This window comes from Lycium ferocissimum, chromosome 11, assembly GCF_029784015.1.
Source record: "Lycium ferocissimum isolate CSIRO_LF1 chromosome 11, AGI_CSIRO_Lferr_CH_V1, whole genome shotgun sequence".
Classification (NCBI taxonomy): Eukaryota; Viridiplantae; Streptophyta; class Magnoliopsida; order Solanales; family Solanaceae; genus Lycium; species Lycium ferocissimum.
In genome coordinates, this window is record NC_081352.1 from 47,724,336 (window position 1) to 47,736,925 (window position 12,590).

General features: G+C 36.5%; 2 protein-coding genes across 4 annotated transcripts; one reads left to right on the plus strand and one right to left on the minus strand.

Moving 5' to 3' along the window:
• Positions 1 to 265: 265 nt before the first annotated feature.
• LOC132035914 (serine/threonine protein phosphatase 2A 59 kDa regulatory subunit B' gamma isoform) lies at positions 266 to 6,118 on the plus strand. 2 transcript variants are annotated; one of them, XM_059426076.1, is made up of 2 exons: positions 266 to 1,919; positions 5,178 to 5,402. In XM_059426076.1, the coding sequence occupies exons 1-2, from the start codon at positions 672 to 674 to the stop codon at positions 5,292 to 5,294; spliced, it is 1,365 nt and encodes a 454-aa protein (XP_059282059.1). In that variant the 5' UTR covers positions 266 to 671; the 3' UTR covers positions 5,295 to 5,402. The 2 variants fall into 2 exon arrangements, with proteins under 2 accessions (XP_059282059.1, XP_059282057.1); XM_059426074.1 differs by lacking the exon at positions 5,178 to 5,402 and adding an exon at positions 5,409 to 6,118 and having other exon boundaries at positions 273 to 1,919.
• A 2,358-nt stretch (positions 6,119 to 8,476) lies between these two features.
• On the minus strand, positions 8,477 to 10,582 carry LOC132036591 (uncharacterized). 2 transcript variants are annotated; one of them, XM_059426958.1, is made up of 2 exons: positions 10,429 to 10,582; positions 8,477 to 9,163 (listed from the first exon to the last, which is right to left on the minus strand). In XM_059426958.1, exon 2 carries the CDS (start codon positions 9,137 to 9,139, stop codon positions 8,708 to 8,710), a length of 432 nt encoding a protein of 143 aa, XP_059282941.1. In that variant the 5' UTR covers positions 9,140 to 9,163; positions 10,429 to 10,582; the 3' UTR covers positions 8,477 to 8,707. The 2 variants fall into 2 exon arrangements, with proteins under 2 accessions (XP_059282941.1, XP_059282942.1); XM_059426959.1 differs by having other exon boundaries at positions 8,477 to 9,192.
• Between the last annotated feature and the right edge of the window lie 2,008 nt (positions 10,583 to 12,590).

Sequence of the window (12,590 nt, forward strand, 5' to 3'; positions counted from 1 at the left end):
GAAAATACTAACTTCTAGACAAAAAGAGGTAATTTGACTAAACTGTCCCTAATTAAATACATATTGAGATTTGATCACATAACACTTAATAGGATAAATATGAGAAAATAAAAGTTATTCTTTCTTAATTTGATAAGTTAACACACTTTTTTTAACTAAAAAAAAAAAGAAGCTAAGTGGACGCTCTTTTTGATGCGGAGGGCTTACCATCAAAGACCAAAATTAAACACCAGCACAAAATAGGGCCAAAACTGCAAATGACCCGTGTTGTTGCACTATTGCTTTTCTCGCCATAACATTATTTTCCCCCTCTGTAAAACTAAAAGAATCTACGTTCTTAATTTCCCTTGTCACTCTCCACTTCAAAATTCTAGGGTTTTGCCAAATTCAAATTCCATTCTAATTTCCCCAATTCGCTGATCATAAATATATCGACGAAAATGTATTGTCAATTTCCGGCTTGGCAATTCGAGCCATTTCGATAGCTTTTGCTGTTGAATTTTCTCACTAATTCGTTAAGGTAATGACTTATTAAGCTTATGGTTCGTTTCAATTTATAGAATTACATTTGTAGCCCTCCGTAGGATGTACATGTTCTGATTTGTATCCAAAAGATTGCAATTTTAGCCACATTTTTGTGTAGTTTTACTGTTGGTTTACCATTTTGTGACATGATTAAGAATATTTTGGGGAAGCTTCCTAGGAAGCCTTCAAAATCATCATCATCGAACGAGTCGAATCATAATGAAGTTTCAGCATTTTCATCGGTGAACTCGAATTCGAACAGTTATGGGGTTACTAATAATAGTAGTAATAACTCAAAGGGGTTGGGAAATACGGGGAAAATGTCGAATTCGACGAGTTTTGGAACGTCTCAGGTTACTAATAATGGGAATCAAGGGAACAAAACGGTTCGGGTTAATGGGCAGGTGGGACCGTCGGTTATGAACTCTGCGTTATCGTATGAGGTTTTGCCGAGTTTTCGAGATGTCCCGAGTGCAGAAAAGCAGAATCTTTTGATTAGGAAGTTGCAAATGTGTTGTGTGTTGTTTGATTTTGGCGACCCTACGAAGAATTTGAAGGAGAAGGATGTCAAGAGACAGACATTGCTTGAATTAGTTGATTATATTTCAGCTGTGAATTCCAAGTTTAATGAAGTCACAATGCAAGAACTAACGAAAATGGTTAGTGTGAATTTGTTTAGGACATTACCCTCGTTTAATCATGATAATGGGCTACTGGATATGTTTGATCCAGAAGAGGATGAACCCACTATGGAACCCTTGTGGCCTCACCTTCAGGTTGTTTATGAGCTCCTTTTGCGATTTGTGGCTTCATCGGAGACGGATGCTAAGCTTGCAAAAAGATACATTGACCACTCTTTTGTCTTGAGATTGCTCGAACTGTTTGATTCAGAGGATCAACGTGAGCGTGAGTACTTGAAAACAATTCTTCATCGGGTATATGGGAAGTTCATGGTGCATAGGCCTTTTATCAGGAAAGCGATAAATAATATATTTTACAGGTTTATCTTTGAGACTGAGAAGCACAACGGAATTGCAGAATTGCTGGAGATCTTGGGCAGTATAATCAATGGATTTGCTCTGCCTTTAAAGGAAGAGCACAAGCTTTTTCTTGTCCGTGCATTGATTCCCCTTCACAAACCTAAATGTGTAGCCATGTACCACCAACAACTCATGTATTGCATCACGCAGTTTGTTGAGAAAGACTTCAAGTTGGCAGACACCGTGATCAGAGGACTTTTGAAGTACTGGCCAGTAACCAATAGCGGCAAGGAGGTCATGTTTCTTGGTGAGTTGGAGGAAGTTCTGGAAGCTACTCAAGCTGCAGAGTTTCAACGGTGCATGGTTCCTTTGTTCCATCAGATTGGTCGTTGTCTCAATAGCTCTCATTTTCAGGTATCATATTCTGGTTCTTTTGATTCCATATTTTACTAGCTCGAACTTCGCAGTTTATGTTTGGTTGATTCCTGTTTCTACCGATGGCAATTTGAAGCTCAAACAATCTTTCTGGTTCGCTGCTTCATTGATAAGGACCTCCTCTCAGTTTCCCGCGCTTTACAAATTCTAAGGGTGGAGTTTGGAGGAGAGGATAATGACTAATCTCTTCAGATTTTTCTTAATATAAGCTGAACCGATAATAAATTTGCTGCTGATATTGAGATTGGTCTATGCAATAAACAATACATATCTTCAATATCTGCATGGATGAAGTCATGAAACTATAATTTCACTGTAGCTTAATTCTGAAAGATGATAAAGAAGGAATGCTGAGGTTCCATTTGGCGAAGTGGACATTATCTGGATGGCGAAACATAAAATTTGAAATACTTAAAAAGATTTTGTATTACTTTCTTGACTGGTTGAAGATACATGTCACCGTCTTTCTAGTTAATATCATTTTCTTTTCCTTAGGATTGGAAGATCTATTGAACGCTCTGTTTGACCAGTTCATAGGTTTAGGAGCACCGTGCTTTTGGTTTTGTAAAGAGCACATGTGCTCCAGGTTATAAGAGTGGCGTACAAGTGATATATCATCTATCATATGAAAGGCGAAGGACAGAAAGAGATGTTGACTTCAGTTTAAATAGATGCACAACTGGAGTAGTTTCGACTTTAAAGGATTAGGTAAGTTAAAATATTAATTACAGTTGCAAATCCACATAGCAAATATAGCTCAAACTAAATTAGCAAATTGGTGGAGAAAAGCTCAAACAGAGAATAACCTATCTACTTAGAGCCCGTTTGGATTGGCTTATAAGTTGCTTATAAGCTGTTTTCAGCTTTTTTGAGTGTTTGGTTGGCCAGCTTAAAGTCATTTTGTGCTTAAAATAAGCTCAAAAAAAATAATTGGGCTCGTTTGACTTAACTTATCTAAAGCAGCTTATAAGCTGAAAACAGCTTATAAGCCAAAAAAAATAAGTTAGACTACCCCAACTTATTTTTTTTAGCTTATAAGCTGCAAACAGCTTATAGGCATAAGCCCATCCAAACAGGCTCTTAGCAAGCTTTATTTACTGAAGAGCCTCTGTTAAAATATCAGTAGATTTCCCTTAAAAGATTGGTAGATTGCCCAAGTATAGAGGAAATGGTCAGATTCACTTCGAGCTCTCACTGCTCGCTTCAGTAGGTTGTCAGATTTAGGCACCTCTTCTATATCATTAGACACACAGGCAAACCGACACGAGCACACACACACACACACACACACACAGAGGTAGACATACACACACAAAGATTATTTTGTGATGCTAAAGCCTCAATCATAGTTACTTTTTTCCCAATAGAGATCAGGCATAACCATTAACCTTGGCATATTTTATGTTGACGCATGATTTCCATAGACAGTATTTACATGCTCTTATTTTTACTTTTAAAGTTAGTTTTCCAGCAATAGAAAGATTGATCGAGAGATAATTCTCGGTTACGGCCCCTCATCTGGAAGCAGAATTTAAGTTTTAATAGTCCTTCTCATTCCCTGGTTATGGTTTTGAGAACTTAAGACAAATGTTCCTTTATTTAGTTTCGGCTTGTATGTATTTTGACTTGTTATCACCAAAGAAGTTCGAGTAAAGCCTTGTGAAGTGTTCAGCTCACAAACCATTCACATATCTTGGGAGACTAGAAGCTGTACAACTTTGGGCAGAAGCTAGAACAATTTACTACTGTACTATTCCTGCTGCTGCTACTACTATTATTGCTACCGCTTTGTGTAGAGTATTGTTATGATAGGAAATGGTATTTTGGCATTTTAGAGAAGAGGTTAATTTGTTATAATGGAGTAAATAGAAAGCAGGCAAGACTTCCAGTTCAAAAAGATAAGCAAACAGAAAGCAGGCAAGACTTCCAATTGAAAAAATAAATAAATAGAAAGCAGGTAAGACTTAATGCGACAGAGAGTGTATAGCCTTTTGGAAATAGAAGAGGAACCTGAAGGAGATACTTGCATGATAGCTTCAAACACAAACTAGTAAGGGAGTTGTAAAAGTATTGCTTGCCAAGTCGCCATAGGAGGACGAGTCAAATCTATGCGGGGAAAGGCGCGGTAAGTAGTATTTGGTGCCTTCAATTAATTCGCATTAAACTATATCTTTTGGTGATTTATGAGTTCTATAGCAACAACATGCAGTCAGAAATCTATCCCCTTTGCTATTTATGTGTTATAACTCGTTGGTTGAGTTTCCTCAGCGCCATTCTGATGTTCTCTAGGACTCAAGGTTGATAGAGGGTCAATCTAAGTGGAACATTACTCCAGCCATAGAGGAAAAGGGAAGACCTTTATGCTCATCTAGCTAACTTGAAAAGAGGTCCCAAAGAAAAAAGAAGTAAATGGATAAAGCCAAATCTAGTCAGTATGTGGAATTGCTTGAGTGAGCAAATGAAAAAACGATTCTAAGACTTGGTTGGAACAGGTTTTCCTTGTGCATAGGCACTTCCATTCCCTTTAGTAGAATACCAAATAGAGGAAATAAACATAGTATGATGCCAGTGTCACTCTGTTTTTTACATTTATACTGTTTGACATTGAGAACTATTTTCTTGACTATCACTTAATGGGGGCAGGAAATTTTTTGTCATAATGGAGGATACATTACCTTGCAACAGTTGAAAGTTGAGATGCAGAGCTTGGGATGTAACTCCTTGCCTCTTTGGCCCTTGTGTGGGTTATACAGACATAAAGAAATGGAAGAGGTCTTTGGCATGACTTTTGCTTCTACTTAGTTTTTGGGGCATCCATGAGGTCCAATTGTTATATATTTGGGTGCTCTTTGTAGAAAATCTCATTTATCTGGGATTTTCCCCACTACATCAATAAAATTATTACCTTATAGAAAAACCACTCTGAAGTTATAGATTTAACTAGATAGCTTAGCTTGGCATTGTGGCCTTTCCTTTGTAGAAAATCTCATTTATCTGGGATTTTTCCAATAAAATTATACCTTATCTCTGAAGTTATAGATTTCTAGATAAGCTTGGCAGATGCTTATAAATTGTTAAGTCACATGTTTTTGCTGCTTTGTCTCATCCATATTTTTGTTCATGGTCCATTTGTCTTGCTCTGCACGTGTCCTAATTCTTTTAACACTTTCATTTATCTATTTTCCTGATTGGTCCTGAAGTATGATTCCAAGTGTCCTTAATGGATTTTATCATAAGTTAATCGCTGGAGCCGGGAGGGACAACTTCAAGCAGCATGAGTTCTTTATGAACAGTGAAGTTCACTTTGCAGAGCAACCTAATCTTATGTTGAAGAAACGTCAAAATACACATTGACTTCTTATTTGCAACAAACCTCAGAAACAAATTGTCTGCTTCTTGTTTCTGGAGTCTTAATTTGCATCAAGTCTATTCTACTCTTGAATGTTTCCATTTCCCACAAACTGGCAGGTGGCTGAACGTGCTCTGTTCCTGTGGAATAACGATCACATAAGAAATCTAATAATCCAGAATCGTAAAGTGATCTTACCCATAATTTTTCCACTCTTGGAGAAAAACACCCGTGGTCACTGGAACCAAGCTGTTCAAAGTCTGACGTTGAATGTAAGGAAGATCTTTTCAGATGCTGATCAAGCACTTTTTGATGAGTGTTTAGAGAAATTCCAAGAAGATGAGATGAAAAGCAAGGAGACACAGGAGAGGCGGGAATTGACCTGGAAACGCTTAGAAGATGTAGCAGCTTCCAACTTTGTGACTAATGAAGCTGTGCTTGTCTCTAGATACGCTTCTTCTGTTGTCATTGCCAACAGCTCCAATTAGCGACAAATTTGGGTAGTTGAACCATAAATGTAGGCCCAAGAATTGTATTTTGTTACTTGGTGCCAACATCCATGGTGTGTTAAGCTTAGCAGCCAGATGATGAAGGTGATAATGGTTTTTGTGGATAGCAAGTTTCTCTTATTTTTCTCTTCATTTATGCTTTTTTTTTTTTTTTGGGCGGTGAGAAGGGTGCAGGTGCTCGGCTTATTGCCTTTTGCCCCATCTGCGTGGGGGCTTTTGTACTATAAATATTTAAGGTCTCAGATGTAGGACCTCTTGGGATTTCTGATAATATTTATTTGGTTATATTTATCAAAAAAAGAAATATTATTTTATTGTTCGGATGCTCATTTTGCAATTTAGCAATTAGCATATTTGGTTTCTTCTCCGATTGTTCCGGGAAATTGTGTAGGTAATCAGTTACTCCATCACGCATGGAAATTTCAGTTTGGTGAGGTGATTGGTATTTACAGAATGATTGTCAATCGTTTATGGAGTATACATTTGGGTCCTCAATCTGATTGGACTCAGAGAAATGAAGTAAAATCCTTTAAATGCCTTAAATTTACACCAGCAAGTCAAACAGGCCCTCTTCAGTATATGTATTTGGATTATATATTCCGTTGAGGCAGATTCTGCTCCTTCAGCATATGTATTTGGATTATATATTCCCTTGAGGCAGATTCTATTTTATTGTCCAAACACTGGCAGATTCCAAGTTTTACGCATATGCTTGTACATCTTATGCCCCAAGCAGTTGAATATGCTTGTGATATTTCCCTATGGCTTGTTCAAGTTAAAAGTAAGAGAAAATCATAAGAAATACGCAGCCAACACTGCAGGTTTAGCTTGATGAAACAGTATTTAATGGCCACTTTTTGACCATGTTTTTGAAAAATAGTCACTGTAATGGAGTTTCAAATTTCTCAATGTCCTAGAATTTCACTTGTAGCATTTGAAACTAGAGAAAAATCAAAAGTCGTACACTTGGTCCATGCTGCTGGATTAGCTTGATCCAAATTGCAACCACTGGCCATTTGTTGGCCATGTAATCGAAAAATAGCTACTGTTCTTGAGTTTCAAGCTCCAAAGGTGAAACTCCATGTGTGAGCTTTGATCGGCTGAATTGCACCAATAACATTTTTTGAGGTTATTCTTTAAACGGAGAAGGGCCAAATATACCCTTATACTATTGAAAAAGGGTCAAATATACCTCTCAATTATCTTTAAGCCTAAATATACTTGTCGTTATACTTTGATTCAATATACTCCCGCCATTATATTTTGGGTAAATATATCCTCATTTTAACGGCCGGACACGTGTCATAATTCTATTGGCCTATTTTAAATTATTTCCTAATTAATTAAAATTCAACCCATAACCCGATATTCAATTAAAAAATCTATACCCATACCCGGTATTCAATAAAAATGGAAGTTTTGCTCCCTCCTCCTCCTTCTTCTTCTCTTTTCCAAGCGATCCATAGTTTTACCACAACGAATGGACCAAAATTAAATTGGTAATTTGCACAGACCAATACTTAAACGAGGATTTTATCTTATTCATTCTTATTTTTCTCTTAGTATTCAAGTTATATACTGACCACAGATCCAAAAGCTTGTTAATCTATTGGAAAATGTATTGCAGCAAAGAATCAATTGAAGATTGAAAGGTCTTATACCATCTTCAATCCCTCATCATAAATATAATGAATGATTCTATAGATAAATTGTCTCAGTTAGCTCTGGATTTGTTCAACAAGGAATATGCGAAGAAGGAGGAGGGAAGCTTCCATTTTAATTGGATACCGGAAGGGTTTTTCAATTGGATATCGGGTCATGGGTTGAATTTTAATTAATTAGGGATAATTTAAAATAGGCCAATAGAATTATGACACGTGTCGCTTCGTTAAAATGAGGGGTATATTTGGATCAAAGTATAATGACAGGGGTATATTTGAACCCAAAGTATAACGGCAGGGGTATATTTGAACCCAAAGTATAATGAGGGATATATTTGGCCCTTTTCCGATAGTACAGGGGTATATTTAGCCCTTTTCCGTTCTTTAAATTGCCTCTTCCGAAAGAAGTTTTGCAAATTCAGCTGACGTAAAATTCTACAAATTACGAAAAGACAATTTTAGAAGCATCACGGTGGTGTTTGAGCTGCTTTTTCTCATAATATTCTCCTTGCTGATCAAACCGTAGCAGCAAACGTTATCCGTACAGTAGTGGATCAAGGTAACGAGTAGAAGTCATGATAAAAGGTCCCGGTCTTGAGTAGAAGTCATGATAAAAGGTCCCGGTCTTGGAAGAGATGCAGCATTACGAGCTATTCGTCGAAGCTTTAAAGGGAACTTTAAGAACCAAAATGGAGTCATGAAGCTTTAATTACTGAATCGCTTACTTGCACCGCGCTTCACTTATGTTTTCTCTTCCTTGTGGCTGTCATCTTGCTGTTCAGTGTCCACAAGGCAGAAAAGTACAGCTTAAAGATAAATATCCATATGCAGAGTGCACTTAGATGAAAAGACAATTTCAAAGCAACTGATAATAGTGTTGGTATTTTAACTGACAATCTGATACCAAAAGCATTCTGATCAGCTCTCCCAATGTAACAATGAGGATGAAGTAACAGCTAGCAGTGTCTGTTTATGTTTGAAAGATTTTCCAGCTGGGGGCAAAGACTTTTATGATCCTGAGAGGAAAAGATGGAAGGTTGTATTCAAAATTTATATCGGAATTGACCAGTGCATAGATAATCATTCATACCACTACTGAATTGAATGTTATCTGGCCACCATACCATTTAGATAGACCATGTTCTACTATTTGTATTACAAAGACAGCAATCAGAAGATGCTTATGAAACAGATTACTAATAAGTGAACTGCACTAGAAAACCCGGGAAGTTGCAGGAAATAAATTCACTAGTCATCTCCATATGCTCGAAAGCTATAACGCTCTTGGTAGAAGTCATTGAAATAGAGATCAGCTTCAAACCATTTTGGATACCGAACAAGGTCTCCTGCCACAAACCGCATAAATCTTTTGCTTCCTTCAGGTACCACCCTTACTTCACCTTCTTCAATGTAAACCAACTGATCTACATGCCAATCCCAAGGTAACTTGCATTTGCCAGTTTTCCACATTGACCATCGTGGAACTCCAAGCTCCATTAGTCGATCTTTTGTCACATCTCTCTCAACTCTCACGTGATACAAATCCTCCAGTGGTTTCTCTGTCATCAATGCTCTAACTCCTCGACATCTCCTGGACGTTGCACACAAATTTCTTCGTTGTATGCTGCTCGTGTTGGTGGATAAGTGGCTTAAAGCAGGCATTGTTATGAGACTCGCCATATGATGCACTCTCTATTTGTATTGCTATCACAAGAAAAATGAGCCAGCGTCAGCTACACAACGTCAGCACTAGTTAGTTTAAAGCAAACCAATTATTATACAAGAAATTACTGGATCCTCCAACACAATGTCCAAGAGAAATGCAGATATGTAGAATTATTTGCACAAGAGTACAAGCATGTTTTGCAGATAGATAGATAGTCCCGATGTTAGGGATCTCAATCAGATGGACTTTCACAGTCCTAATTTGCTCTTCTTTAAAGCTTTCCGGTTCTTTGTTTAAAGTACTACCAACTAATCAAACACCATATATCTGGAACATTTTATAGCAAGTTCTGCTGCCATCTCAAATCTGCTGCCAGTCAAATGCTATGTAAACACACATTGTCCAGTTGTTTTTGAATTCATAATAGTCAGCTCGACCTGATTTAACCAAAATAAACATCTTTTTTTTTTTGTGGAGAAATTGGCTGGATGAGAAGTTATAGGCCATTCAAGACCAATTTTGCTGAGTAGCAACCCGATGGTATCAAACTGACTTATAAGGGGTTGGAAAGCTAGTTTTATCATTGCAAAGTACCACAGATTAAACAAAATGTGAAGTTTCAGGTCTCTAGAAGCAGTTGACTCAGCTAGACTCCAGCAATCACGTACATAAATTATTTCCAAAGTTTGGATTATTCAATCACTAGCAGCAAAATTATTACTCCCCTCATCAAATTCATAGCACAATTTTTCAATTTGAGACATTCCAACTTCAATTACACCATTCACAAAATATATTATTCTATACAATCTTTACATTCATATATTTTTAATCATTCAGATTTCACATGCTGATGTGATATTTTCACTATCAAACTAATATTTCAACCTTCAATAGCACAAAAATATAACATACAATCAAATTAACATCTAAACTCTGTATTCAAGTCAAACATCTTCATAAAAATGAAATGGAGGGGTTACTAGTTTCTACAAAAGAGACTCTGCTCAAGCAGAAAAGAAGCAAAAATGAATTTTTTATAAAAGGAAAGGGTTAGTTTCTACAAAAGAGACTTGCTCAAGCAGAAGAGAAGCAAAAATGATTTTTTTATAAAAGAAAAGGGTTCCCATCTATCCGTGTTATGAGAAAAATCAAGAAAAGGAGAAAAAATTGCAACTAAAACAGCATTCATTTGACTCAATAGAAACACCATTTTAGAACTATGGAAGAATAAAAAATCAAGAATCAATTCATGGGTGCGTATCTACCATTCAAATAAAGTTTAATAGAAAAGTATGCTTACCCTTTTTGTTTTAGATTTCTGTTGAAAAAACTGAAGCAAAATCAAGATGAAGCAGGAACTGAAAGATCAGTTCTAAAACCCTTGAAAGAATGGAGTGTTACAAGGTGGGGTTTATCAGAATTGTCGCTTTATCTTTATCCAACCTCTCAAAACAAAGAGCCCGTTTGGATTGGCTTATAAGTCGCTTATAAGTTTTCAGTTTTTTTGACTATTTGGCTGACCAGTTTAAAGTCATTTTGTGTTTAAAATAAGCTCAAAAAATAATTAAGCTCGTTTGACTTAATTTATCTAAAGCAACTTATAAGCTAAAAAAAGTTAAGCCCATCCAAACAGGCTAAAAAAGAATATAGAAATTGGTAGCAGGTGACCTTAGGTTTAATGAATAAATATTTACTTTATTTATATATCATCTCCATTAATAACAATATATATTAAGGATAAAATTAGAAAAAATAATTAATTGTGCCTCAAACTTTTAAAACGATAAATAATTTGAGACAATTATTTTTAACAACCATGACAAATAATTTGAGATGACAAGTAAACAAAAAAAAGTTTTTGTTTTTGTTTACGGGCATACGACTAACGAGAAAAATAATAAAGTAGAATTATCTTGTAAATTTTTCATGAGAAAGAGAATTCAATATTTCTTCTTTATCTTCTTTTTAATAACTCAAACCAAATCAACATGTTTGACCAAGCTTATTTTTCCCCAAAAGTGTTTATTTTTAAAAAAATGAGGTGTTTATTGCTTTTGGGAGAAAAAAAAGTGTTTATTTTTTCTAATAAGTACAACAACAACTATTATTTAATAATTGTCTCAAATTATTTGTCGTTATGGGCATTTTGACCATTTTACCTCTGCTAGTTCCTTTCCGGGACTAGGAATGAGCCGAATGAAAACTTATAGAGTTCGAATTCTAAAACTGAGGCACTTGATTTCATTTTGTGTGCTTGTTTGAAAAACTTGATTCATTTTCATTGGAGGTGGGGGGAGGCTAACTTAGTAAATTAGACCTCCATTGCGAATTCTAAGGTCATGGGTGAGTCCGTAGCGTGTTTTTACATATGTGTGCATGTTTAGTTTGTGTCTGTAGGCCCTCAGATTGATGTTGGGATTTTGAGTGAAAATCTGGTATAAAACCAGAGGTTACTGGTTCGGAGGCAACCGCTGCAGCGGGAGAGGGCCGCTGTAGCGAGTCCACCGCTGTGGGATTTCAGAAATTGGGAAAGTCCGCCATAGCGGGCGGTGGACAGCCATAGCGGGACCGCTACGAAACGATCTTGACCTCTATAGCAAGTCGGGCGAGTTACTGAGGTCCGCCGTAGCGGTGGTGTTTTCTGCTACAGTGAGACTGCTGTAGCGCGACTAGTGACCGTTGTAACGGTCGATGGGAGACAGAAACCCACTTTTAAATTGTTGACTTCGAGGCATTACCCACATAACTCCAAAAACTGTTCCCAAGAAAGTGAGAGGTGAATTTCCTAGAGTCTTGGTGGATTCTTCCTTGAGGGTAAGTCTTAACCTTTTTCCTTGTTCATTTGATTATCATCTTTAAGTTCATATACTAGTTAAGGGTTCTCTAATGGTGAATGAAAAGACTAGAACCCTCGAATTATTAAACCCTTGAATAATTGATGGCTTGTTGATTTTATTGTTGTTTAATCATCTAAGAGTGTAGATGATCACTTTCTAAGAAAGGAGTTTCATTACTTATGGTGAAAATTGTATATTGAGACTTAGGGTTCCATTAAAAATGGGAACTTTGGCCTAAAATCTGTTTTGAAAGGTGTAACTAGATTAGAAAACCCATAAATTGCAAGATTATGATTGTTAGGATTGAGATTATGATAAATTTATTATTAAGTCATAGTTCAACCATTTGAAAGGGGTTAAAGTCATTGGGTCTTTTCCCCTAATTGTTGTTCTTATTTGATTAGAAGGTCTATTTCTTACTTAGCGTTATATTGCTAGACTTTGAGCGTTCCGAAGCATTACGAAAGGGGAAAGCTCTTGCGGAGTAGCTTGTATTGTTCCAGTTCTTCATTTGAGGTAGGTTATGGTTTACTTGAGTTAGACTTTGGTTAATTGATTGTATATGTAGTAGAATTGATGAGAGAAAGCATGATTAGGTCTTCAAACATGATGTCTCATTGGAGAT